The 27,778-nt window shown below is 57.8% G+C and overlaps 1 protein-coding gene across 1 annotated transcript in view; it reads left to right on the top strand.

The window, feature by feature from the left end:
* Positions 1 to 20,616, top strand: part of CACNA1I (calcium voltage-gated channel subunit alpha1 I) — a 134,277-nt gene extending 113,661 nt beyond the window's left edge. Inside the window, 13 exon segments of the mRNA XM_077949557.1 lie at positions 559 to 751; positions 1,294 to 1,445; positions 2,691 to 2,800; positions 3,433 to 3,566; positions 4,446 to 4,516; positions 7,817 to 7,895; positions 8,559 to 8,680; positions 9,675 to 10,013; positions 10,291 to 10,437; positions 11,500 to 11,622; positions 13,050 to 13,215; positions 14,854 to 15,050; positions 16,597 to 20,616. Coding sequence (XP_077805683.1) covers positions 559 to 751; positions 1,294 to 1,445; positions 2,691 to 2,800; positions 3,433 to 3,566; positions 4,446 to 4,516; positions 7,817 to 7,895; positions 8,559 to 8,680; positions 9,675 to 10,013; positions 10,291 to 10,437; positions 11,500 to 11,622; positions 13,050 to 13,215; positions 14,854 to 15,050; positions 16,597 to 17,241 — 2,478 coding nt within the window. The 3' untranslated portion in view covers positions 17,242 to 20,616.
* Positions 20,617 to 27,778: the final 7,162 nt, after the last annotated feature.

The raw sequence follows: 27,778 nt of genomic DNA, 5'->3' as shown, positions 1-27,778 counted from the left end.
GGTGGATGGATGGGTGGATACATGGATGGGTGAATGGATGGATGGGTGGGTGGATGGGTGGGTGGGTGGATGGGTGGGTGGATGGATGGATGGGTAGATAGATGAATGGGTGGCTGGCTGGCTGGTGGGTAGATGGATGGGTGGATGCATGGATGGGCAAGTGGGTGGATGGATGGGTGGATAGATGGGTGGGTGGATGGATGGATGAGTGGATGGGTGGTGGATGGATGGGTGAGTGAGTGGAAGGAAAGGTAGATGGATGGATGCATGCATGCATAGGTGAATGAATGGATAGGTGAATGAGAGGAAGAAGACAGACGTTTCCAGGAGGCAGCCGCTAAGCCGAGAGGGAGAGGTGGCTTTCTTGGCTGAGGACCATATTGTGTCATGCTCAGGGTATTTACTTCTTACCTGCTGCCTCATTTAGACCTCACAGCTGCCTTCCTGGAGGCAGGCTCAACACATCCCCACTCCATGGAGGCTCAGCCAGGTTGGACACTTCCCCATGGCCCTGTAGGGCCTGATCAGCCTCCTCAGCCCTCTCTGACTCCCCTGCAGCCTGTGACCAACCACAACCCCTGGATGCTGCTGTACTTCATCTCCTTCCTGCTCATCGTCAGCTTCTTCGTGCTCAACATGTTTGTGGGTGTCGTGGTGGAGAACTTCCACAAGTGCCGGCAGCACCAGGAGGCTGAAGAGGCACGGCGGCGGGAGGAGAAGCGGCTGCGGCGCCTGGAGAAGAAGCGCCGGAGTGAGTGGGTGCCTGTGGAGGGTGTGGGCCACCCAGCTCTAGGCCCCTCTGCCTGGACCTGACCCCAGCATCCTGAGACTTTGGAGCTGGAAGGAAACAAATGATACAGCCCCCGTGTCCAGGGCTCAGTCACTTCTCCCAGCATCTTTCTGTCTGGGGGATCTGAGCTCCATCAGTGTCCAATGGCTGACACCACTGCCAACCTGAGTAAGGCTGTTGGGGGTTCAGTCCACGCATAGGGCAAAGGCAGAGCCTGGGAAACCTGCCCTCCCTGCAGGCAGGCCCAGAGCTCCTGCCACAAGCTCATTTGGGGTAGATGGAGAGAATGAATGTCCTGCCTTCTTTGTCACCCTTCCCCACAGTTTCTGTCATGGTGCTTTGGCTGGGTGGAGATCTAACATTGATTCCAGAGCCTGGGGTGGATCAACATCTTCCTCCTTGCCCCCTCCCCTTCCTCCACCTTTCTGTCCTTTGTGCTCTGTGCCCTTTCCCTTGACCCTAACCCTCTGTGGTCTGTGCCACTCCCCCTGCACCACCTGCAGAGGCCCAGCGGCTGCCCTACTATGCCACCTATTGTCACACCCGACTACTCATCCACTCTATGTGCACCAGCCACTACCTGGACATCTTCATCACCTTCATCATCTGCCTCAACGTGGTCACCATGTCCCTGGAGCACTACAATCAGCCCACGGTGAGCCCTGGTCTGCCTCCCAGCCCAAGGTTACAAGGTGAGGGTGGGGTCTCAGCAGGACCCCACCCCAGGGATAGGGTAGGGAAGGGGTTAGCTGATAGCAGGATGTGAGCAGCCCCTCCATGCTGGGCTCTATGCTGGGCACTGCAATGGGAGGAGGTGCCGGACAAGCTTGCCCTCAGGAAGCTCAGGGTCTGGAAGGGAAGGGTCAGAGGGAAGGTGGGTCAGGGAGGCAACATTTGGTCCGTGGTTTGCACATGGGTGGCAATGACTGTGGTGTGTTAAGTATTGACTCTTTGCAAGGCACACTACATGTATGAACTCTTTAATCCTCACAGCAATCCTAAGGCTGGCAGGGGGAATCATTTGTCCAGATTTTATAGGTGAGGAACCTGAGGCTTAGAGAGCTTAAATATGCTGCCAAAATTACTCAGCCATACGTAGTGGAACCAGGTCTGGAACTTAGAATTGCATTCAAAGCCTACCATGTAGCCTCCATTACTACCTGGGCATATGGAGACTATGCAAAGGGTGGAAAGACCATTTCAGGCAAACACTGGTGGTGGATGAGGATGACCATTTCCCAGCTTGTTGCAGACTGGGTATGTGAGGGGCATGTGAGAAGCAAGTGCATTCTAAAAACCCTGATGGAGTTGGAGGGGAAGAAGAGGGAAGCAGAGCTTCCAGGTGTGGAATTAATACCTTATTTCAAATGATGGGAGAGGAATATTATGAATACAGGAAAAAGAAAGATAACCATTGGCAAAATGAAACAATAATTATGGAACTTCCAAATTAACAGGAAAAAAATGAAAGAATAATGGTTTACATTTACCAAGTATTGTTCTGTGTCCAGCACTGAATTATTAGCTCATTTAATTTTCATAGCAGCTTTCTAAGATGAAATGACTTACTCAAGATCATATGGTGAATTTGGAGTGAGCACTAAGCCAGGATTCAAATGTAGGCAGTCTGGCTCAGTAGCTCTTCATTAATACCCTATATTGCCTCCAAAGGTACCAACTGGACCAGATACACACAAATAGGAAAAAGGAAACAGAAGGAATAACAACATAAAATAAATAGCACACATTAAGATGGAAAGAATAAAAGCAGCATATAAATAATTATGCTAAAAGTAAATGGACTAAATTCTCTCCTTAAAAGGCAGAGACTTTCTGAGTGGAGGAAGGTTCTGGAGCTGGTCATGTGCCCTGGATCATGCTTCTCTTTGTTCCCCCATAGTCCCTGGAGACAGCCCTCAAGTACTGCAACTATATGTTCACCACTGTTTTTGTGCTGGAGGCTGTGCTGAAGCTGGTGGCATTTGGTCTGAGGCGCTTCTTCAAGGACCGGTGAGTGGCCAGGCTGGGTTAGGGCAGTAATAGGGTAGACTGCAGGATGAGGAAGCAGTCCTGACCCTTAGGGAAGTCTGGAGCAGCCTGAAGAGGGGAACCAGTAAGCATCTAGGCACTGGACAGGCATCCCAGCTGCTGCTTATAGCTCTGAACAGGAAATGATTATGGTATCATCTGATGGGTGCAGGGCATTCTACTTGGCCCTTCTCAGTTCATCTTTGGTAGGTTGTTTCTACCCTATAGGCAGAGCAGGGTCTGCCTCATGCTAATACTCCTTTTTGAAGGGAATAGTGAGGCTCAAAGAAGTTGGTGGATTAGCCTAAGGCCAGACAGAGGGAGCAGCCAGCTCAAGGTTAGACCTGGAAGTCACAGTCCATGCCTCCTTTCCTGCAGGAGGCTAGAGATGTTTATCCTGATCAGCCCCTTGCTTGAGGAAGTGATGGCTATGGAGAGCAGAGACAGGCCTGGACCCAGTGGCATTAGGAGGCGCTAGTAAGGGAGGGCAGCCACACAGCCCAATGGGCCACAATAGAAGGTTGAGGACTTGGGAGACTCCCCTACTAAGATGTGTCTGAACCAGAGGGATCCTCCTCATGCCCGCTCCTACCCTCCCATGCACGGCTGAGCAGATGGAACCAGCTGGACCTGGCCATTGTGCTACTGTCAGTCATGGGCATCACACTGGAGGAGATAGAGATTAATGCAGCCCTGCCCATCAACCCCACCATCATCCGCATCATGAGGGTTCTGCGCATCGCCCGAGGTGAGGGGCAAGGGGTGGGACAGGGAACGGGGGCAAGCAGGGGCAGGATGAGACTCCTCATTGCCTGATGAGAGCACACAGGAGTGGGGTGGGGAGAGGTGGGGGCAGGAGTTTGTGGGCATGGTGGGCTCCTTGCTGAGCAGGGGTGAGCAGGAGCTGGGAGGCACACAGCCAGCACACACGCATGCACCCTCTGTGTGCACACACCTCCCCCAGCACACAGACAGCTTTGCATAGCACACATGGATACACACTCCCACTTCCTTATAACGTCATGACCCATGGGGTCCAGTCTCAGAGTGTGATGCAAGGAACCCAGTCCAACTGGGAAGATGTGAAACACCTCCAGCTCCTCCCTGGCATTTCTCAATCACAGTGACTGGGACGTACGGTCTTCAGAGACCCTTCTCCTCCCCTCAAGCTAGTTCCCACACTTCTTTTAAAAGCCTCCTGCCTCAGGGCGAGCCCAGGTGCCTCCTGCTCTTCTGCCTGCCAGAAACTCAGCGAGTGATGCCAGAGTCCTCTTTATCGAGAGGGGAAGGGAAGAGATGTGGCCACTCACGCTGGTCCTTTGTGCCTGTGACAGTTCATGGCACACTCATTCACACACTTCATAGACCTCAGTTCCCATGAGAATGCCCCATCCTCAGGGGCTGTTTTACAGTGACGCCCACGCCTTGTGTCCACATGTTTTTGTGCATGCCCCACTCACCCTGTGGCTGCACCCACATTCTTGTAATGTGGCGTCTGAGAGCCGGACTCTGCTTGCACGTGCCTTCATGTGCTCTTTTACCGAGTTTACGCACGTGCACACACGCGTGCACACACACGTCCCCACCGGCCCGGGGCTGAGTGGGCGGGGCTGGGTCTCGCCCACAGTGCTGAAGCTGTTGAAGATGGCCACAGGGATGCGGGCCCTGCTGGACACGGTGGTGCAAGCTTTGCCCCAGGTAAGAGCCACTCTTTCTGGCAGCCCTCCTGGGCTCATTGGTGTCAGGCTGGGCCCTGGGGCATGAAGGCCCTGATATTCCTTCTCACATCTGCCAAAGCCAGGGCAGATGCTGTCTCTGGGGATGCGTTTTGAGCCGAGGGCTGACAGGCAGAAAGAGTCCCTTTCTGCCTGTTTCTTCCGGCTTCACCACATGGTTGCCAGTGACACTCTGTGTCCAGCCCTGCCCGTGCACTCAGGGTCCGCATCGTGCCCTTGGTTGCCCCAGGCTGGTGGAGGGAGATGGATACTTCAGGGAGATGTGGGGAGGGACCTCCAGCATGCTCCAGGGAGAGAAGACTGCCAGACACTCCCTGGGGAGATCAGGGAAGGCAGCCTAGGAAAGGGGACCTTTGAGCTTGACTTCCAAGGGTGGCTTGGCAGAAGAAGGTGGCAGTGTGGATGGGGAAGTTCCGAGATGGCATTCCAGGAGGGGCAGCATGAGACACTGACCCAGGTGGGGATCTCAGAAGTTAGGGAAGTTGCTTTACCCCCACCCCGTGGTTAGTGAAAAGGGAGATGTGATCAGGGCCACCGAGGGCATCTTTTTCATCCTCCTGGGAATTCTGCAACCCCAGTCCTTCCCTCCCTTGCTGTCTGGACTGCTTGAGGCTCTTATTCCCCCTCCCCTAAGGGTGGCCTCTGCTGTGATGACCCTCAGGCACATTTATTTATTCATTATGATTCATCGAGTCATCAGGAACTTTAGACACCTTAAAATACAAGGCACAGATACTGCACAGTAAAAATGAGGAAACAAGATTAACAGCCCAGGGAAGGTGGAAGCAGAGCTAATTCTTTCGGGGAGTGGGGCTAAGGACATGGGTGAGTTCTGTTCCTGAGTTTGGTGTGAGCTTCCCAGCAGCCTCGGTATAAAGGGAAAGTGGCATGGTCTGGATGGAAAGCAAGGGCATTCATTCAGAGACGTGGTTTTTCCTAGCACTAAATTCCTTCAGGGGACTTTGTCCCATGGGAGATGGGAGTGATGCTGGGCTGCAGGCTGTGCAGACAAGAAGTAGATTGGAACCCCGACTTGGGCCATAATGCCTGAGAGCAAAGTCTGGGCCCTGGGCATGCAACTTAGCTTTTCGTGCCTCAGTTTCCTTGCCTGTGAAATGAGGATGGTGGTGAAGCATTGCTCCCTCAAGTGCTTATTTCAAAGGGCAGCGGTGAAGTTTCAGATGGTTAAAGCTTATGAAGCACTTCAGAAGCCTGGTTCATGGGAAGTGCCTTGTAAGAGGCTGCTAGGGATGGGGATGGCAGGTGTGTGGCTTGGCCTCCCTGGCCTCCTTGCTCCCACTCCCCTTCCCCATGCTCTGAGCCCCGGGCAGTCCTATCATGACTCCCAAATCCAGCGCAGAGCTGGCATGGGGCTCAGCACATGGAGATGTTCAGGACATCCCAGCCTCCAGCAGGAGACCCATGGTAGTCATTACAAGTGTATCAGCACTTTAGAAGCAGCATGTGCCAAGTGCCACTAGCCATGAAATGGTGCTGACCCCTCAAATTCCATTTGCTGTTGCTCATGCTGTTGCATGGACATTGTCCATTTCCTCGATTCTATGTAAAGTGCTCAGAAAATGAAACTCCAGCCTCTCCCCACCAGGCTCTGCCCCAAGAAGAGGGAGGAGGCATCAGAGAAGGCTTCTCAGGGGAGGTAACCCATGGACTGGGCTTTGAGGGATGGGGAGGAGGCATTTTCCAAGCAAAGACAGAGGGTCCTTCCTGCAGAGGGAAAATAATAAGTCAGGGCACTGTGGGGCTGTTTTCTGTGTGGCTGGAGTGTGCGGGGTTGGAAGATCAGGCTGGGAGGGGGTCCCAGGGGGCCAGGTCACAACACACGTTCAATGCCAGGGAAGCAAAGTCGGGCTTTATCTTGCAGGCAGTGGATGCCACAGGAGGGTTCTAGACAAGGGAGGTTGCAGCCAGAGCTGCTTTTGAGAAGGTGGTTCTGGCGGCTGGGAGGAGAGTGGATTGGAGGAAGACGCTGGAGGCAGGGAAGCTGGTGAGGAGGCTGCCACAACCCTACCGGCTCTGAGATGCTGACAGTGGGGAGGGGACAGAGAAAAGCTGAAGGCAATCCTGGTTAAGAGACGCTGCCAGCCCCGGCCTGCGCAGAGCACAAAGCTGATTTCCTAGGGCCTCGACCACGCCAGATCCTTCTCAGCGGTTAGGGCTTTACAGTTTGCCTCACAGGCGCTCAGTAAGTGCTTGTTTTATTAATGAAGGGAACATCATTTAATTAGCCACTAGCAGTGCAGAACGGCTGGCCAGGAAACCCTTCTTTGGAGTGGAGAGGAGAAACTTGAGGAGTGGTGATTAACGGGGTTTACTTTTCAGCAGTTAATGTGAACGTCTTCTGATTCTCTTCACGCAGGTCTTCTGAGGGTTCTAAGAGAGATTTCATTTCTAGGGCAAGAATGTGGTTGAGCCCTTATCTTATCCATAGCATGAGTTAAAGGTGGTCTCCAGTGCATGGATGGATTTGAACTAGGTCTGGAATCTGGGACGCTTTCTCCCACAGGAGCTGTGGGACGGGGGTGGCTGGGTTTGCAGAGCCTTCTGGGGTCCACGGGCCTGCGTGATTCCTGCCTTCCCTCCTCTCTATGGCCAGGCCTCGTGCTGGCCCGAGGAGGCAAATCTGACCTCGTGCAGCTGTGTTCCTGTTCTTGAAGATTTCCCAGACCAGCAGATGATAGTGACAGGGACAAGTGCATTTCGGTGGTTTCGTAGAGGAGCTAATGTTAGTGTTGAGATTTCCTGCCCTCTCCCTTCCCTTCATTCATCCATCCATTCAACCTTGGTAGCCACACAAGGTGTGTAGCACAGGTTGTGTGCACAGATCCTGGGCCCAGCCTGCTGGGTCTGGACCCCTGTCCTACCAGTTACTAGCTGTGTGCTTCTGGACAAGTGATGTCACCTCTCAGTCTGTCTCCTTCTTCATCTGAAGAATGGGGATAAAAGATAGTTCATGGATTATTGTGAGGAGGAAGTGAGCTCATTAACCTCAAGTGCTGGAAACGGGGCGGCTTGTGGTAAAGGCGGCACAAGTGTTTTCTTGTTATTCTGAGCCCTGTGCTGGAACCAGCCTGCCCTCCAGGTCCTGTGGGGTGGCAGACGTGGACACACAGCCTGGGGGAACGTTACAGCTGCTCTGACCCTCAGGCTGCCCACCCCCACCGCCCCAGCCTCCACCCTTCCCAGGCCTGGTGCGCCCTCACCCATCCCCCAGTCCCACCCGGCCTCACCTGTCTTCCCGCAGGTGGGCAACCTGGGCCTCCTCTTCATGCTGCTCTTCTTCATCTATGCTGCCCTTGGGGTGGAGCTCTTCGGGAAGCTGGGTGAGTGACTCCCAGAGCAGGCCTGTGGTGGGGTGCAGCGGGGCTGCAGGATGACTTGGTGGAGCAGGGACCCCCAGCCTATCACATCAGGGTCTTTGTATTGAGGAGATGCCTACAGCAGGGCCCCCACCTGTCTGGTCTCCCAGGGAACCTGCTCTCCCTACCCCTGTAGTTGTTGCCTGTCTTGTGTTGGTGCCTGTCTTGAGCCAGCACCGCCCCAGCAAATGGAGAGGCCAGGGTGGGGGCAGAGGGCAACAGAGCACTTGCTGAGCTCTGCCCTGCACCGGGATGGCTCTGGAAAGCAGGGTTCCCTGACGGGCTGGCCCTCACCCCATTGCATCCTCTTTCTCAGAAACCCATTCTTTGGTGGGGGACAGAACTAGACTCACCCAAACCTGAGCCCCAGCTCATGCGCCATCTCCCCGAGCCTCAGTTTATCTGTGGGCTGGGCACAGTCTGTACGCCCCTCCTAGAGTGTGATGAGGGTTGAGGCAAGGTGGGAGGCACTGGGTCAGGGTGAGCCCCGCAGATGCTTTGCCATCGGGCAGGGTACGCCCCTCCTAGAGTGTGATGAGGGTTGAGGCAAGGTGGGAGGCACTGGGTCAGGGTGAGCCCCGCAGGTGCTTTGCCATCGGGCAGGGCTGACTTCCTCCCCGCTTTCAGTCTGCAACGATGAGAACCCATGCGAGGGCATGAGCCGGCATGCCACCTTCGAGAACTTCGGCATGGCCTTCCTCACGCTCTTCCAGGTCTCCACGGGTGACAACTGGAACGGGATCATGAAGGTACTCCCGGGTGGGCTGGGGTGGAGAAATCAGCCAGATGCTGGGACAGTGAGGACGCTGGTCCCGCTGCTCAGGGCTGTGCCCACCCAGGGCCCCACCGCACAAGGGAGGGGCATGCAGGGCACGGAGGAATGGAGGGGCCTGCCCGGGACCAGCACAGTGGGGAGAGCTGAGCCATAACAGGCCCCTTGTCTACCACTGTCCCATCCCCCAGTGTTGCCTAAGATTGGGGCTCAGATTCTAGGGGAGACAACTCCACCCGGTTCCAGGGGGTACCTGGGGCCCAGGCAGGCCCGAAGGCCAGGGCCAGGCCCTTTAGTGACTGCCGCACCGACCAGGTCACCCGGCAGAGGCTCCCTAGACTGGGCTGCAACCCGGGCCGGGCTGGGAAGGGCAGGGAGGGGCTCCCGGAGGACAGGGGTGAGGCCTCGGTTCCGGGGCCCGAAGGTGGAGAGGGCAGTGATAGGCCTCTCACCCCCACCCTGCAGAGCCCCCAGTCCCCCAGCAAGGGGGCAGGAAGCCGGGGGCTAGGAGAGGTGGCCACTCTCCTCGGCCCAGGGCGGGAAGGTGGTGGAGTCTTCTTGGGCTTTGTGGGTGGGGGTTGAGCTGAAAAACCAGAAAGGAAGGACAGGGAGGCCCTGGTCCCGAATGCACCCTACTCCCCAGATGCCCCTGAAGGAAGCCCCAGATGCCCCTTCTCAGGCCTGACTGTGTCCCAGGGAAGCAGGCCAGCTGTGGGGAGGGTGACGTGGGTGGGAGCAAGAGAGGAGGAGAGGGTGCTGGGCCATCGTCTGTCCGTGCGGGGACTTAGCTGAAGCTGAGGCAGGCAGATGCTGCCACAAGGCAGAGTGGGGCAGGGCAGCCAGGGCCATCTCGGGGGTTGAATCTCGGTCTTGCTGCCTCCGCGCGTGGCCCTGGGCTGGCCTCTGCCTCCAGCAGCCTCTGGGATGTCCTCCTCCTCATCCTCGTCCTCTCCGCCCTCCCCACCACGCAGGACACGCTGCGGGACTGCACCCATGATGAGCGCAGCTGCCTGAGCAGCCTGCAGTTTGTGTCGCCACTGTACTTCGTGAGCTTCGTGCTCACCGCGCAGTTCGTGCTCATCAACGTGGTGGTGGCTGTGCTCATGAAGCACCTGGACGACAGCAATAAGGAGGCGCAGGAGGACGCCGAGATGGATGCCGAGCTCGAGCTGGAGATGGCCCACGGCCTGGGCCCCGGCCCGAGGCTGCCTGCCGGCTCCCCGGGCGCCCCTGGCCGAGGGCCGGGAGGGGCGGGCGGCGGGGGCGACGCCGAGGGCGGCTTGTGCCGGCGCTGCTACTCGCCTGCCCAGGTGGGCAGGGGCTGGAGCGGCGCGAGGGTCGCCAGAGGGGGGGGCACTGCAGGGCTAGATGGGCAGCGGGGCCAGGGAGGCCTTGCACAGAGACCTCTGTCTTTCTGGGCCCCACCCTGCTCAGCTCCATAGAAGGGGTGACCCTGTGATGAGGGGGTCGGTCCCAGGCCATGGGTGCAGAGAACCAACCGGGAGGGCAGCTGTGTCCTGCCCACCCCGCAGCCCCGGGACCCGGCTGATAATCCCGCCTGTCCCCACCCCGTCCCCGTCCGCCTAGGAGAACCTGTGGCTGGACAGCGTCTCTTTAATCATCAAGGACTCCTTGGAGGGGGAGCTGACCATCATCGACAACCTCTCGGGCTCCATCTTCCACCACTACTCCTCGCCCGCCGGCTGCAAGAAATGTCACCACGACAAGCAAGAGGTAATGGCAGCCCGGGAGGCCCAGCCCCTTGTGGCGGGGCAGCACGAAGCCTGGTGGGGGGCCTGCCCGAGGGCAGAGCCTGGCTCTGGGCCGTAGAGACCAGGCTGGGTCAGTGTGGGCACACGTAGCTTCCATGGCCTGGGCAGATTGGCTCCCTGAGCCAGGGCCAGGTGTGGGCCTGTGGTGTGGTGGCTGCAGCTACTGACCCCAGCACCGTGCCGCACACAGTAGGTGCTTGGGTAGGGCAGCTGCCCCACCTTGTGTATTGCAGGTGCCAGGCAGGGAGCCTGTGTGTCACTTGCAGGACAGCTTGCCCTTTCTGTGACATGAAGGGGTCATCTGCCCGCTCTTCCCCCAGGGCATCATCCTGGCATTCAACCTCCTCCAGGTGCCCTGCCCTGGTCTCCAGCTCGGGGCTTAGGCCCACCCAGCTCAGGGGTTCCCATGGGTCCACCTCCAGTGCAGGCGCAGGCAGCCCCCTCCCCTCTCCCCAGCAGTGTGGGCCCCTGAGCTCTCCCTGGGGTGCTCCAGCCCCCAGGGTGGCCCCAGCCTCAGGTGGCTGCAGGGCGGGTGTCCAGGAGCCGTCAGCAGGAGCTGGAAGTCTGGGCTGCCCCACACCCCTGCCCTGTGGTGGCTGCAGATTCTCCAGTGTCTCTGGGCCCCACAGTGTCCCCTGCCTGTGACACGCTGTGCAGGTTGTCCACACAGGGCCATAGATGAGTCAAGTCCGGCCCAGTCTTGATGGGCACTTGGTCTGGGGGCAAGCAGACAGCTGTGGAGTTCACAGCCCATGGCAACTCACCTGCCCTCGGGCCCAGATAGCAAGATGGGCCTCTCAGGGCTGGCTTCCACTGGAGGTGACCGCTGTGTCGCCATTGCATACCGCCCAGGCTGGGCCCCTGCACAGGATGGATACATCATCCGTGCCCAGCAGGTGTCTGGACCTTTCTGACCACTGCTTGACCTCTCTTCAGAGCCTCAGGCCTGTGGCTGCACGCCCCAGGACCCAGGCCTGCCCATCCCAACGCTGTGGTGACCTGAGGCCACCCCCTCTTCCTGCAGGTGCAGCTGGCTGAGACGGAGGCCTTCTCCCTGAACTCAGACAGGTCCTCGTCCATCCTGCTGGGCGACGACCTGAGCCTTGAGGACCCCACAGCCTGCCCACCTGGCCCCAAAGACAGCAAGGTGAGCTCCCCTGGGGACTCCTGAGCAGGCGGGTCTGTCCTTGAAGCCTGGCCCCTGCCCACCCAGGCAGGAACCCCCTGTCTTTCCAGTCTACCATGTAAACGACACCCACTGTGTGCTAGGCCTTCATCTCCTGTTGGACAGATGAGGGCAGTAGGGCTCAGAGAGGTGGAGTGATTTGCCTGAGGTCACACAGCCACAAGCCCAGCCAGCGATCCAACCTGGCACTCAGCAGCACTGGCTGCTTCTTGTTGCTTTGAGTATTTTTTGGTCCATTCCATGGGGGTCATCCCTGGCTGGCAGGGCTGTGAGGCCGAAGTGAACGGGGGAGTCGTGTCAGGCAAAGCACCTACTCTGTGCAGGCGCTCTGCCCGTGCCAGCTTTGTCCACCCCACAGCTCTGTGCAGCAGGCATGATTCGTCCTCACTTCACACGTGAGGAGATGGGGCTTCCAAGAAGTGGGGTGATGCTCACATCACACAGCCAGGAATGACAGAGCAGGAAGCCACCCCTGAGGCTGGGCCCCAAACCTCTGCACCCCAGGGGGTCAGTCTGAGGAGGCCTGCAGGCCAGGAAGGGCCCCTTGCTGATCCTGCAGTCTTAGGGGGTGAGACCTCAAGACCGGGGCTCCTGATCTCAAGGTCAAGGTGGTCCTGCCCTGCTGGGGGTGGGGGGTATAAGGGACAGCTGGGGGATACCCTGGGCTTGGCACCTCTGCCCCCTAGGCTGGCCCTCCATCAGCTCAGGGTAGGTTGCGGGGCGAGTTCTTCCTATCCCTTCCATGTCATTTCGGTCCCCTCCCTGATGGCTCACAGTTGCTGCAGCTCCCTGTACCCCCACACTGCTCTTCTACAAAGGATATCAGGGTGCACAGTTTTTGGGACTCAGCTGGACTTGGGCAGGGTACAGTCTTTTGTGCCAGACTCAGCAAGTCATCGGAGGTTGAGGTGGCGTGAATGCATCTGCCTTGGAGGGGGCACTAAGGCAGCTCTTCTGGGAAGGGGTCACTATGGTCTACAGGCCTGAGGAATGTGGGGGCCAGAGAATGCCTAGGAAGGCAGGCATCACTCTCCTCGGATGCAGAAACATGCTCAGCAAAGGGAAGGGACCCCCCCAAGGTCATGCTCACGGGACACTCTGGCCACTCAGCCTGTCTTCTGATGCCTTCACCAGCCTTGACCTGGCTTCTTCACTGGCCCAGGGTCTGTACCAGGGGAAGTCACTAACTGCCTGGGGCATCCAGTGGGGCATTCGGAGGTGGATTCCTTTCACTGGGGTTTGGGAAGATGGTCAGGTAGAGGAGGTGAGAGGAAGGTCAGACTAGCCATGAGGGTAGCCTAGTTAAGCGAGGGCCCGTGGAGCAGGTCATGAGGGCAGCTGTCCCCGCCCCCCTAGTCCTGCCCCATCCTACCTCCCTTTCCTTGCAGGGTGAGCTGGACCCACCTGAGCCCATGTGTGTGAGAGACCTGGATGAATGCTTCTTCCCCTTGTCCTCTACGGCCGTCTCACCGGGTCCAGAGAACTTCCTGTGTGAGATGGAGGAGATCCCATTCAACCCTGTCCAGTCCTGGCTGAAACATGACAGCAGTCAAGGTGAGGGGTGGGAGCCCTGCCAGCTCCCCGCAGCCCTCATCTTGGGCGTCTGCTTCAGAGGGAGATGGTTGAGTTTTTTCCTTAGTATTTTTACCCAGATTATTATATTTAGTCCAGAAAGAACCAGATGGATATCTGACAATGAGAGATAGACTCTCAGGCCTGATATAACAATGATAAAAGATCAAGAGCCAAATAGTACAAAAAGATGAGGTAATTATAACAAAAACCTAAGCATCTAAAGGAAGCTTCATGCTAAGCTTCCTAGGAGCCATAGTGAAAAGGGAAAGAGGTGGGTACACACGGCTCTCATATCAAGCAGAAGGACAGCTGCCAGATTATTGTGTTTTTCTAGAGCTGAATTAGAGAGGTGTGTAGCCCACAGATCTTCATATACATGGGATGTTAAACATAGGAAAGCCTGGTGTCTTCAATAGCCCTTTTGCAAATTCCTGATACTTATCCTTCAGCTCTACCCACAGTGCTCTGTTTGTGCTTTGGGCCCGTGGCTGGGCTCTGGGCACAGGGCCAGGGGACTAAGCTGGCCTGCCATCACGGGTTCATCTTTACTGTGGTCCTCATGGAGGGTGGCAGGAACCTGGTTTCACAGCACTGGCTATGGAGGGAGGCAGAGAGATGAGGAGCCCAGCAGAAGAGGGACACCCAAGACTCTGAGCCCACCCCAAGTACCCTTCGGGGACGCCTCCCAGGAGCCAGACATGGGGTGACTTTCCTGGGCACCCTCCCTAAAGCTGATGGGCTTTCAACTGGCCAGGGTGGCTGAGGTGCCAAGATCCCAGACTTCCCAAACCAGAAGTCAGGGCACAGGGCTGACCCGAGAGCCATTCTGGTGGAATGCAATCTCATTCCCTTTAGCCAACCATTTATTTACGTTTTCCTTAAATGGTAAGATGGTATGGCATAGGATCCCCAGCCGGGACATTCAGACTGTCCAGCTGTCTTGGGTACATTCTTCCATTATCTCACCCTCAACCCCCCAAGGTGTGGAGGGGATGGTGGGCAGAGGCTGCTGCTACCCCCCCCACGCCCCCCACACCCAGACCTGCCCCAGCCCTCAGACCCCCACCCCCGTCTCTGTCCCTCACTGTGTGGAGCCAACCAGGCCGGACTGACCTGCCATCCAGTGCAGCGCCTGACCCGGGGCTGGGACGCCCCAACCCACCTGCTGTCCCACAGGGGCCCCCAGGCCTGGCCAGGCTGCATGGTGGGGTCAGGACCCGGGGGTGACTGATCCTAGTGAGCACCTACTGTGTACTTGGTACTGAGCTGGGAGCTTCCAGCTGTTTCTTCTCCTGATGACCCTCAAGATGGCATCTTGTTCCCTTTTACAGAGGAAGAGACCTAGGCTTGAGCCCGGGTCTGCTTGCCTCCAAAAGCTGTGTCTTGCCCAGGGCCCCTGCCCCCTGGAATCAAAAGGGCTGGTTCAGGATTTCTCTCTTGCTCTCACAATGGGGAAACAAAGGTTTAGAGGGGGGGACTTGCCCACGGTCTCACAGTCAGTTTATTAGGTGGCTCCTCCCTGCTGGCCCAATGAGATTGGTGCTCAATGCCACCTCCCAGGGACTGCCCCCTGGCCTGAGTGTGCTCCGTCAGCTCTGTCTCCTCCTTTCCCAGCAGCACCCCCAAGTCCCTTCTCCCCGGATGCCTCCAGCCCTCTCCTGCCCATGCCAGCCGAGTTCTTCCACCCTGCAGTGTCTGCCAGTCAGAAAGGCCCAGAAAAGGGCACCGGCACTGGGACCCTCCCCAAGATTGCGCTGCAGGGCTCCTGGGCATCTTTGCGGTCACCAAGGGTCAACTGCACCCTCCTCCGGCAGGTACCGGCACCTCCCAGGCTCCAGAGCACTGGTCTGTAGGCAAGGGGCAGGATCTAAGCCAGGCCTCGAAGTCCGAGGGACTGGGAGGGGAAGGACCCAACCAAAGGCCCAGGGCACCACCATGCAAGGGGGTTTGGGAACGCTGGGGTGATGCTGAGACTGGAGCAGGAGGTGGCACTGGGGCAGACGGGAGTGGGCAGAGCTGGGTCCTGGGGACAGCAGAGTGTAGGGAGGACCCCGAGGGGGGTCTGGAAGAGGCCTGTGATACCTAGCTTGAGGGGAGGGGAGGAGGAGGAGTACTGGAGGTTTTGCAGGGTGGCGGGGTGCTGGCGGTGGGGAGGATACCCTGGGTTATCTGGGTGGGTGTGAGTGGGGGCTTACTAGGAATGGAGGTGGGAGGGCGGGTCTGGTGGATGAGAAGCCTCGGCCTGCAGGGTCCCCTGTACTGGATTGGCCAGGGCCACAGCCCTCCTACCCAAGAGAGCACTGAGGGCTCTGTTGCGGGGGTGGGGAAATGGGGTCGAGCCGGCTCCCACAGTACGGTGACTGTGGTTGATTCACTGGGTGACTGTGGGACCCAGTCCTAGCAGGCTGTGTGGCCTGGCGGGCAGGATACAAACTCCCTGCCTGCTGAGCTCACCGTTTAGTGCTGAGAGTGAGCTGCAGGGGTGCAGTAAAGTCTACTCCATGGTGGACAGGCAGGGAGAACAGCTCCTGGGGAGGGGCTGGAGGTGGGGGCTGGGATGTGGGGGGCCCTGGTGCTGGGAGGTGGGAGCTGGGGAGCTGGGCAGCTGGGAGGTGGGGGGCCCTGGTGCTGGGAGGTGGGAGCTGGGCAGCTGGGAGGTGGGGGGCCCTGGTGCTGGGAGGTTGGGAGCTGGGGAGCTGGGCAGCTGGGAGGTGGGGGGCCCTGGTGCTGGGAGGTTAGGAGCTGGGGAGCCGGGGAGCTGGGCAGCTGGGCGGTGGGGGACCCTGGTGCTGGGAGCTGGGGAGCTGGGTAGCTGGGAGGTGGGGGGCCCTGGTGCTGGGAGGTTGGGAGCTGGGCGGCTGGGAGGTGGGGGCTGGGCGGCTGGGATATGGGGGGCCCTGGTGCTGGGAGGTGGGAGCTGGACAGCTGGGAGGTGGGGGTCCTGGGGCCGGGAGGTGGGGGCCAGGGGCCGGAGCAAGTGGGAGGGACCGGAACCAGTGAGAGCAGCCAGGGCAGGGGCCGCCTCAGGACCATGGGGGCTGTGGTGGGGGTGCCACGTGCCCTGGGGGAGGGCGGTGGGCCCAGGTCTTCCCCTTGGAGTGAGCCTGGAGCCTTCCGTGAAGGGCAGGGCCGGGTTTGACCTGGGTTTGAGGCGGGTGCTAGCTCCTTTCAGGGGACCTCTCGGGGCAGGTGCAGGCCCTGTGGTGACTGCCGCCTAAGCTGGACGTGCAGAGGGGAGAATCCCTGCTCCAAAGGGAGCTCCTTGGATGGGGGCTGCCTGCTGTGCCGGGGAGGGAGGCGTCCAGGTTGCTGGGGTGGGGGCAGACCCAGGCGGCCTCCACCGCTCCCACCTCCCCCCAGGCCACCGGGAGCGACACGTCGCTGGACGCCAGCCCCAGCAGCTCCGCGGGCAGCCTGCAGACCACGCTGGAGGACAGCCTGACCCTGAGCGACAGCCCCCGGCGAGCCCTGGGGCCGCCCGCGCCTGCTCCGGGACCCCGGGCCGGCCTGTCCCCCGCCGCGCACCGCCGCCTGAGCCTGCGGGGCCGGGGCCTGTTCAGCCTGCGGGGGCTGCGGGCGCATCAGCGCAGCCACAGCAGCGGGGGCTCCACCAGCCCGGGCTGCACCTACCACGACTCCATGGACCCCTCGGACGAGGAGGGCCGCGGCGGCGCGGGCGGCGGGGGCGCGAGCAGCGAGCACTCGGAGACCCTCAGCAGCCTCTCGCTCACCTCCCTCTTCTGCCCGCCGCCCCCGCCGCCGCTCCCCGGCCTCACGCCCGCCAGGAAGTTCAGCAGCACCAGCAGCCTGGCCGCCCCCGGCCGCCCCCGCGCCGCCGCCCCGGCCCACGGCCTGGCCCGGAGCCCCTCGTGGGCCGCGGACCGCAGCAAGGACCCCCTGGGCCGGGCACCGCTGCCCATGGGCCTGGGCCCCTTGGCGCCCCCGCCGCAACCCCTCCCCGGAGAGCTGGAGCCGGGAGACGCCGCCAGCAAGAGGAAGAGATGAGGGTCGCAGGGGCCCCCGGCCGCCCACCGCCCGCCCCGTCTCACCTTTTTTACCTCAGGAGCCAGGAGCAGACAGCAATACTTCGTCCACACCTGGGATCGCGCAGGGCCCGCCGGGCACAGGCGCCCGTCAGCCGGGCTGAGCGGAGTCTGGGTTAGCCAGGCCTGCGTGGCCCATGGTGGCCCTTCCAGTGCATATATATACATATATATATGCGTATATATATACACACACACACATAGACAGACATATATATATATTTATTTTTTTTACTGAGAGCTTATGACTTCCAGAAAGTGCTAAAGGTGGGAGGTGGGCCAGGGCCTGGACGGGGCTTTTGTCTGACGCTCTGGAATTCAGGCCAGACCCACCCCAGGGCACATGTCCTGCCGGGGCGTCGCAGCTGTGTTTTTTGATGTCTCCTCCCGGGTTGAGAGTAGCTTGGAGAGGACCCTCAGGCCTCTGAGGGCACCAGGCCCGGGAGAAGAGGTGCAATTCAGGGTGTGTTTTCTTTTTCTTTTTTTTCTTTTAAAGAAGAAACGCTGCTAAGATCCCCCGTGGCTCCCACGCGTCGGGGTGTCTGTCCTGTCATCCTGACCGTCTTGTTGTTGTGAAGTCTTTTGTAGACACCCCAGAGCACACACATACCCTTAGTACACGGGTTAGATGTCTCTTTAGAAAAATCAGGGGTGAGTAGCTGTGTTTCCTTAGGACCGTGGTGGGGGGTGGAGGGCAGCTCCGAGGCTGGGCTGGGGCTCTGGCCCCAGGGGAGGTGCCAGCTCCTGAGTACTTCTGAGGGGGTGGGTTCCACCCCAGGAGGGCGGGGTTGGGTGGAGCAGGAGTGGAGGCCGCTTGGAGATGCCAGGGTACCTGCCTGGTCTCGGCTGGCTCTGGCTGCCCTGCAGGTGCCCTTGGGCTCAGGCAGTTAGTTGTTCAGTCACTTATGCCTTTTATCCCCAATATGGGCCCTGAGCTGTGGCTGTCCCTGGACGCTGTGCTGTCCCCGTCCTGAGCAACTATGCCCCCGCCCCAGTGGGTTCAAGGCAAAGCAGCTCTGACCGAATTCTAGGCAGGGGTGGGGGCACCTGCCTGGGCCCTGGGTCCAGCCGCATCCCCACGCCCAGCCTTTTGCGTCACCTGGAGGCCACATTCTCCGACCCCACCTCCCCGCCCCTGTCTCTCCTCCCTGCCCCTGTCTCTCCTCCCCGCTGCCCCTAACTGCAGGTCAGCTTTCACTATAGTAGTGCTTCCCAAACGGGTTATAGATGGGGGTGTTTGATTTGAAGAGTTACGCATTTATTTCACTATTTATTAGAAAAAAAAATACATTGAACCCGTGATTTCACAGAGATTTTGCTTAGGTCAAGGCTACTTTTTAAAAAGGGAGTGACTTTCATGAAGTCAGTTTGAAGGAGGAGGTTGGGAGCACGTTGGTGGCGGTGGTCTGGAGAGGCTGCAGAGGCCACGAGTTTGGAGCTGCTGTGCTTCAGCAATAACCTTGCCTTTGTTAAGACCCCCCCTTTGCCTTTGCTAAGACCCCCTCTGAGGGCTTCATGGGGGCCTGCTGAGGGGCAGCCTTGTCCTTGTTCCCAAACTCTGACTTGGAAGAACTCAGCTCGTGGCCAGGCTGGTGAGGGTGTGGGGTGCCCCTTGGAGGGGTTCTGGGTGTCTTCCAGGCTGGCACAGGGACCCTGGGGGAGGTGGTGGGCAATGTGTGCTTTGTCACATGCAGAGACCTTTTGGGCTGAGGGAGAGTGGTCCAGGAGGGGTTGTCAAGCCCACCTGGGAAACTGAGCCCCGGAGAGGGGAAGCGGCCAGCCCAGGATCCTTCAGGGCCCTAGCAGCAAAGAAGCTGGGGTGGTGTGGAGGGCCCCACTCCATACCCTAGGGCTGTGATGCTGAGCAAGGTGCCTGCAGCGGGAGGAACTGCCCAGTCCTCCCTGCGGGGCAGGTAGACCTGTGAGGATGGCTGGGTCCAAGCCCAATGCTGACCCCTGCAAAGAGCCTCGGCCCTGCCTCCCTTTCCACGGAGGTGGTTTTATGTGGAGCGAGCTACGTTGTCTGGGGAAGAAGTGTCTGGGCGGGCTTACCTGCTCCTGGCTGACCCTGAGCACGCGCAGTTGGAGGGAGGCAGACAGACTTGACTTTTTGCAAGTCCTTGTGTTGCTGGAGGGACATGTGTGTTGGAGCCCAGAAGAGGGGCTGTGTGACCTGGGAAGACCATGTGGAAGGTTGGGCTTCAAATTGGCAGGATCAGACGCCGGTCCAGCAGCCTTGGGTCATCTTGTGACTCTGCTGAGCATCCTTTCCTGCTGTTACATGGGTTCAGAGCAGCTGCGCGGGGAACATATCCTAGGCAGGTCTGATGTGAAACCTCCCCTTGCCCTGAACCATGTGGCTCTGGAACAAGCAGACACCTCGGGCAGGTGTTCTAGGCAAAGGGATGGGCATGAGCGAAGGCTCCAGGGCCCACAGAGCGGGGCGTGTGGAGAAGTTAAAAGAGCTGAGCTCAGAGGCAGAGAAGCTCCTTGCAGGGAGCAGTGGGAGATGGCCAGGCTCCTGGAGGCCCCACCTGCCGATCCCAGACACTTGGCCTTGTTCTTGTGGGTGACAGAGATGGGGAACCAGGGAAGCTGTGATCTACTGGCCAGCACAAGTCAGAATGGGTGAGGGTTGGGCAAAGGGCCCTTCCTTCCTCCTCAACCCTGTGGTCTGGGGCCATGGCCTCAGGCCTGTGTCTATCACAAAAGCACAAATTTGCCCTAACCCACATGGGCCTGGCAGTGGGGAAGGTGGGGACGCAGGTCCCTGAGCTGTCTCTGCTGCTCCATAGGGTGGTGATGGGCAGGCACCTTGGCATCTGTGCAGAGACAACCCAGTCTAGCCAAACCCTCTTTGTCTCCTCTGCTCTACCTTCTCCTGTACCAGGCAGCCCCTTAAAGGAGGACAAAGCGTGTAAAGCCCGTCTGCCTGTCTTCCCCCATATCCTCAGCTCGGAGCCTTCCGCTTCCAGGGCCAACCCCAGCCCCCTTTGCTGCGTTGTGTAAGGGCTTGGGGTCATAAGAGCTGCTCTTTAGCCCAGATACACATACTCTTTTTTGTCTTTGTGCAATAATCCGTGTTCCTGGCAGAGCCTGGGCCAAGCTGCAGCCTACTGAGGAGGTAGAGGCCACCTCCTCCAGGAAGCCCTCGGCCTGGGCCGCCACCGTGACTCTAGCACTCTCAGTCGCTGTACAGTTTCTATGGTGTGAATGAACTTCCCTCCTAGTTGCTGATGGCGCTGGTACCTGCTGGCCCAGATGGCCCGGGTGTAGAGAAACCAAGCGGCAGCCACCACCAGTGTTGTTTTGAATAAAAGCCCAGAAGCCTATTTAAGAATTTCTCCGTGTGTCTCTGCTGTTCTTTCCCCGGTGGGGTGGGTGTCAAGCTGGGGCTTCTCTCAAGGGAGGGGTGGCGGTTCTCCTCCTCCATGTTCAGGTGTGGGGCTGGGGCATCGGGGACCTAGAACAATGCTCATGGCAGGGTGCTCTCATGGCCGCTGGGTGGGTGGGGGCCTGTGGAGCTGGGGAGGAGGCAGGCCTGGTTCCCACGCTCTGCTGCTGTGGCTGAGGTGCTGGCCCCGGGCAAGAAGGTCACATGGGAAGAATAATCTCCTCATCCTTTGGCACTGTCTATTTCGTTTTCTTTCTTTTCTTTTCTTTCTTTTTTTTTTTTTTTTTTGAGACGGAGTCTCGCTCTGTTGCCCTGGCTTGAGTGCAATGGTAAGATCTCAGCTCACTATCGTGTCAGCCTCCTGAGTAGCTAGGATTACGGGTGCCTGCTATCATGCCTGGCTAATGTTTGTATTTTTAGTAGAGACAGGGTTTCACCACATTGGCCAGGCTGGTCTCGAACTCTTGACCTCAGGTGATCCACTTGCCTCGGCCTCCCAAAGTGCTGGGATTACAGGCGTGAGCCACCGCACCCGGCCTACACTGTCTGTTTCTTGAGCGAGTCTCCATCAGATTGGACTGACCCAAGGACGGGGACCGTGTTTACTTCTCCCGCCCGTAGCCCGGTGCTGGTTGAGCTTCAGCAAATGTCAGCTCCGTGGCTGTGTTTTGGAAGCAGAAGGGATTTCAAAGACCAACTAATGCCTTCTCTTATTTTTCCACTTGAGGAAACAGGCCTGGAGAGGCTGCAGGGTGTGGTCTGGGCCGCACAGCGAGGCAGAGGGTAGGGGTGATGGGCACCCGCTTGCCACCTCCACAGCCGGAGGCACAGCCCCTGGGGAGGAGAGCCCTGATTTGTGTTCCTCTCTCTTCCCCGTTAATAATGGGATTAAAAGCAAGTTGCTGCCAAGGAGAGAGACTGGCTTAAAAAAATACATAACCCAAGAACATTTTAAGAGAATGAAAAACTTCAGCCATCAGCACTTTTTATTTAGACCTGAATTCATGAATTTTAACCAAATAAACACAGGCATGTTAGGTATTAATATATGTACGATTATGCAAAACCACTATTATGGCTGTAATGAAAATTAGATTCTAACGCTTGTGGTGTTCCAGGAGGGAGTCATCCACCGGTTTCTAGCGCGGTGACCTCGGATTGCTGTCACCATGGTAACAGGCTGCCGTGGGAATCTGTGGACGCCCGGCTGGTCCTGTCGGGAGGGGTGGGGGTAGGGCCAGGCCGGGCTGGTGCGGATTTGCCGGCCCCCATCTGGGCAGAGTGGGGGCACTTTGTCCCCTGGGCAGAGGCCAGCCTGAGCCTCAGAGGAAAGGGGGCCGGTCATCAGCAGGAGGAGATTGGTGGGGCAGAAATAGCAGGTACACTGGGCCCCGCCCCACTCACCCTCATCTTCCTGTTCCCCCTCAGGCTGCCCCTCCAGGGAGGCGTCCGTGTCATCTTCAGTAAATCGTGGCTGCACACCCACACACGCCCAGCCTCTGCTAGGTGCTGGGGACACAAGGATGATGGGGCCCTGTGCTCATGGAGCCCGCACCTCAGAGTGGGAGAAAGATCCCAGACAGACAGGCACACAGCTGTGCCATTTCAGAGCCTGCAAGTGTCATGAAGGCAGCAGAGCCGGTGGAGTGACCGTGATTGGGGCTGGGGGTGGGGGTCTTCCTGGCTGGGTGGTCCGGGAGGCCTGGCTGGGGATTCCTGAAGAACCAGAGGTGAGAGCCTTGCCAAGGCAGTGACCACCCCTTTCCAGATGAGAGGCAGGAGCCTCAGAGGGCAGCGTCCAGATAAGACCCAGGGCACCTGGCTACACGAGAACATCAGACACGCCAGGAACACGTTTACAGCGTGAGCAGGTCCCATGCGGTATTTGGGACATATTCACACTAAAAAGTTATTTGTTGCTTTATCTGAAATTCTTATTTAACTGGCTGTCCTTATTCTTTGCGAAGTCGGCAAACCTGTCAGAGAGTGGGGTGTGACTTCCCTGGGCCATGAGCGGCCGTACCCTGCCCAATAGCCTGCCCGGCACCCCTGCCCCATGGCCTGCCCGGCACCCCTGCCCCATGGCCTGCCCGGCACCCCTGCCCCATGGCCTGCCCGGCACCCCTGCCCCATGGCCTGCCCGGCACCGCTGCCCGATCGCCTGCTCGGCACTCCTGCCCCATGGCCTGCCTGGCACCCCTGCCCTGTCCTCCTGGGATACTGCTTTTGGTCGCCCGCCAACCTTGCCCCCGCAGTCCCTTCTCACTGGAAGCCTGGCGAAGGGGAGACATCAGCGGGCCACCTCTGCAGCTCAGCCCAGTGGTTCCATGGCTCCTGGGACCTGCCTGATGCCTGCAGGGCTCTGGGCATTCCCGTCCTCACCCACTGCCCAGCGTGGCTTCATGGACTAGCCATAGCCATGCTGACCTGCCCTGCTCTGCCCTTCTCCCACCTCTGCTGGGCTCTTCACCCTTCAAGCCCCCACTTAGGCGTCACTGTCTCGACACACTTCCCTGTCACTCCAGACCGTTCCCACCCTCTGACTCTGAGCTCCTCCCTGAAAAAAATTAGCCATTTAAGAAACTGTGGTGAAGTATACACAAATGATGTGAAATTTACCATTTTAACTCTTATTAAGTGTAGAGTTCAGTGGCATTAGGAATGTTGCTAGACACTTCTCAAAAAAAAATACGAAAAAAAATTCATCATCACTGGTCATTAAAGAAATGCAAATCAAAACTGCAATGAGACACCATCTCATGCCAGTCAGAATGGTGATCGTTAAAAAGTCAGGAAACAACAGATGCTGGCGAGGCTGTGGAGAAATAGGAATGCTTTTACACTGATGGTGGGAGTGTCAGTGAGTTCAACCATCGTGGAATCCAGTGTGGCCATTCCTCAAGGATCTAGAACCAGAAATACCATTTGACCCAGCAATCCCATTACTGGGTATATTCCCAAAGGATTATAAATCATTCTACTATTAAGACATATGCACACATATGTTTATTGCAGCACTATTTATAATAGCAAAGACTTGGAACCAACCCAAATGCTCATCAATGACAGACTGGGTAAAGAAAATGTGGCACGGCCAGGCATGGTGGCTCAAGCCTGTAATCCCAGCACTTTGGGAGGCCGAGACGGGTGGATCACGAGGTCAGGAGATCAAGACCATCCTGGCTAACACGGTGAAACCTCGTCTCTACTAAAAAAAATACAAAAAAACTAGCCGGGCGAGGTGGTGGGCGCCTGTAGTCCCAGCTACTCGGGAGGCTGAGGCGGGAGAGTGGCGTGAACCCGGGAGGCGGAGCTTGCAGTGAGCCGAGATCCCGCCACTGCACTCCAGCCTGGGCGACAGAGCAAGACTCCGTCTCAAAAAAAAAAAAAGAAAAAAAAAAAAAAGAAAATGTGGCACATATACACCATGGAATACTATGCAGCCGTAAAACATAATAAGTTCATGTCCTTTGCCAGGGACATGGATGAAGCTGGAAATCATCATTCTCAGCAAACTAACACAGGAACAGAAAACCAAACACTGCATGTTCTCACTCATAAGTGGGAGTCGAACAACGAGAACACATGGACACAGGGAGGGGAACATCACACACTGGGGCCTGTCAAGGGGGTAGGGGCCAAGCAGAGGGAGAGCATTAGGACAAATACCTAATGCATGAGGGGCTTAAAACTTAGATGACGGGTTGATGGGTGCAGTAAACCACCGTGGCACATGTATACCTATGTAACAAGCCTGCACGTTCTGCACATGTATCCCAGAAGTTAAAAAAAAAATGTTCCTAATGTTGTGTGACCGTCACCACTGCCCATCACCAGAACTCTCCATCTTGCAAAAGCAAAACCCTTGGTACACGTTAAACAGGAACTCCCATTCTCCAGACCCTGGCAGCCACCGTGCCACTGTCTCCGTGAGTGTGACCACGCCAGGAACTGCGTGAGTGGGGTCACACGGTATTTGTCCTTTTGTGACTGCTGATTTCACTTAGCACAAGGTCCTCGAGGTTCACGCATGCTGTAGTGCGTGTCGGACTTTTCTTCCTTCTTCAGGCCCAGTGGGATTCCCGTCGCGTGTCTAGACCGCACTGTGCTTGGATCCACCCGTTGAGAGGCCCCTGGTTGCTTCTACCTTTCGGATACTGTAAGGAGTGTCACTGTGACCCTGGGTGTGCCAGTGGCTCCTGAGTCCCTGCGTTCACCTCTGTTGGGTGCATCCCCAGTGGTGGCGTGGCTGGGGCAGGCGGTGATTCTGGGTTAAAGTGTCTGAGGACCTGCCGTGCTTTTCTCCAGGGTGACAGGCTCCCCATTCCCTTTGGCGATTCAATTCTTTGTGAGGCTGGATTGACCCTTGGAAGGGTGATGTGCAGTGGGGTTTTTGCCTCTCATTTCTTCCTCTTTCCATCTCCCCCTCCTCTCTTTCTGGCACACTCTTGCTGTGTGGTCCTCGAGCCGTCCTGACCTTTGTTTCCAAAAGCCCAAAGAAAATCTTGGAGAGTGCGGAAAAGAGAGGAGGGAGTTTGCAACCAGGAGGAGGAGAGAGGGGCTGGCGCCCAAGAGGAGTGGCCCTGAGGCTCCGCCTGGGCAGAGCGGTTCCCTGGGCCACTTGTGGTCTGGAAGAAGCCAGGGCCACTGGCAAGAGGGGTGCATGTCTTAGGCCACAGGACTCGGCTACAGGGCCCTGTGTAGTGCCCTGGCACAGTGTGAGGAGGCATAGCCTGGAGGGGCGGCCTGAGAAAGAGCCGGGCTGATGGATGGGGGCAGAGAGGTGGCTGGGTCTCTCTGAGCTCCTGGGCTGGGAGGCACCCTGCCCCGCTGAAGGGTCTGCTGCACCCACTCCCCAGCTGGACGGGGCCCAGGCCCCTCCTGAGCAGGGAACTGCCAGGCCACATGCAGCTCCCACCACCCTGCCTACAGCTCCCGGGCTGCGGCCCCGGCCCTCCTCATCTCCAGGACTGGCCCTGAGCTCCAGGAAGAGGCTTCTGTGCCTCCTCGGAGATGCCTGGAGGCAGTGGGGAGGGACTTCTTCCTGCAGTCAGCTCCCGCAGGCACTGACTTCCTCCTTCACTGTCCTCAGCCCTCAGCCTTCCCTGCCTCTGTCCCCACCCATCCCTACCTCTCTCTCCCTGTCTCGTTCTCTGCCTCTTCCTGTCTCTGCCTCTCGCTTTGTCTCTTCGTCTGCCTCATTCTTTCTCTCCCTTTTTTCCTCTCTCTCTTTCCCTCCCTCAATCTTTCTGTCTCTTCCTCTCTCTCTCTCTTTCTCCATTCCTCCCTCTCTCTCTTTCCCTCCCTCAATCTTTCTGTCTCTTCCTCTTTCCCTCTCCCTTCCTCTCTCTCTGTCTCTTCCTCCTTTTTTCTGTCTGTCTCTCATCTATCTATGTTTATCCCTTCATCTCTCTCTGTGTCTCGCTCCCTCTCTCTGTCTTCCTCTCTGCCTCTCTGTGCACACTTTCCATTTCCTGTCCATTTCCTCTCTGAGAGGGAGGGGCTTGCCCATCCTGGGAGGAGAGCCAGATTCCTGGTCCTGTCCTCACCTCCTGCATCCCCTGTGAAGGTGGGGGCACTCAGGACAGGGCTGCAGTCCCACTGTCAGCCCCGAGTGACTGAAGCCCGGGATCTCCCTCACTGGGCAGATACGGACCATGGGCTGCAGTGGGTCTGATGCTGAACTCAGGGCTCAGGGGCTTCTCCCCGCTCCCCAGGGCACCCCATCCTCTCAACATGGGTGTCCCCACAAAGCACATGTTCCTGGGAGGCTGGGAGAGGCAAAAGTCAGGACCTCCGGGCTTTGGTTGGCTGCAGGTCGGGGTGCAGGCCGCCAGCAACCACGGGGAGGGGGCATCTTTCCAGGTGGCCGTGCAGAGGGACATGGGCACAGGTCTGTCACTGTGGCCCCCTCCTGCAGCCGGGTGGGCATTTGGAGGGAGTACCAGGAGTGCTGTTCCCAGCTGTGACGGGTGGGCCATAGGAGTCTCAGGAACATGCCAAGTGAGAGGCACTCCTCCCGAGCCAGAGAACTTCGAGGGGCGGCTGCTTAGACGGGTCTCAGTGGTGGTTGCTCTGTCCCCGCCCTGGGTGTGACCCCTCCCGGGTGTGTGGGCAGGACCTGGTCCCCCACTTCCTGCTAATGAGTAGAATGTGGCATAAGTGGTGGGATGCTGCCTCTGAGAGTGGATGACAGAAAGACGCTGGCTCCCGTCTTGCTCCATGTGGGAGCTGCCCTTCGGAGAAGCCCATGAGCCGAGGAACCAAAGATGCCTCCCTCTGGCCAACATCCAGGAAGGAGTGGAGACCCTCAGCCCACAGCCCTCAAGGGACAGAGCCTCCGTCCAGCCAGCCCCAGCCCACGTGCGGATGGCAGCCTCGGAGAGACTCCACGCCAGAGAGGCTCCCGTCAAGCTGCGTCCTGGTTCCCAGCCACAGAAAGTGTGAAATAATAAATGTTGTTGTTTTAAGCTGCTAAATTTGGGGTAATTTGTTTCACAGGCATAAACTAATACAAGTACACTCCGTACTGTGCTATGAAATCATGCCCTATATTATATGGAATTCTAGAACAGGAAAAATCAATCTATGGTGGGAAAAAGCCCTCAGAATGGTGGTTCCTCCTGGGAGTAGGGGCAGGGTTAACTGAGGAGAGGCACAAGGAAGCTTCATGCTGGGATGATGGTGAGTGATGTCCATTCTGATGGGGTTTGGGTTACACAGATGTATGCATTTGTCAACATCCCGAAAATGTCTTTCAAGATTTGCAAATTTCCTCGTATGTAAATGTTACATCAGAAATAATAAACCCTGCAGCATTTGGAGGAAGCGTGCTGATGCCCTCAGTTTTCTTTGAAACACATTGAAAAATAAGATGCATTGCTGAGTGGAGAGCGGGATGGTTGGATGGATATATGATAAAGCAAGTATTATTCTACATAAATGGTGGAATTCGAAGTGATGGGTATAAGAATGGTCACTCAACTTTTTTTTTTTTTTTAATTTTTAGACGGAGTCTCACTCTGTCGCCCATGCTGGAGTGCAGTGGCACACTCTTGGCTCACTGCAGTCTCCGCCTCCTGGGTTCACATCATTCTCCTTTCTC

The sequence above is a fragment of the Macaca mulatta genome, chromosome 10, assembly GCF_049350105.2.
Source record: "Macaca mulatta isolate MMU2019108-1 chromosome 10, T2T-MMU8v2.0, whole genome shotgun sequence".
NCBI lineage: Eukaryota > Metazoa > Chordata > Mammalia > Primates > Cercopithecidae > Macaca > Macaca mulatta.
The sequence above is the reverse complement of the archived record's forward strand: the minus strand, read 5'-3'. Positions and strand labels throughout refer to the sequence as shown.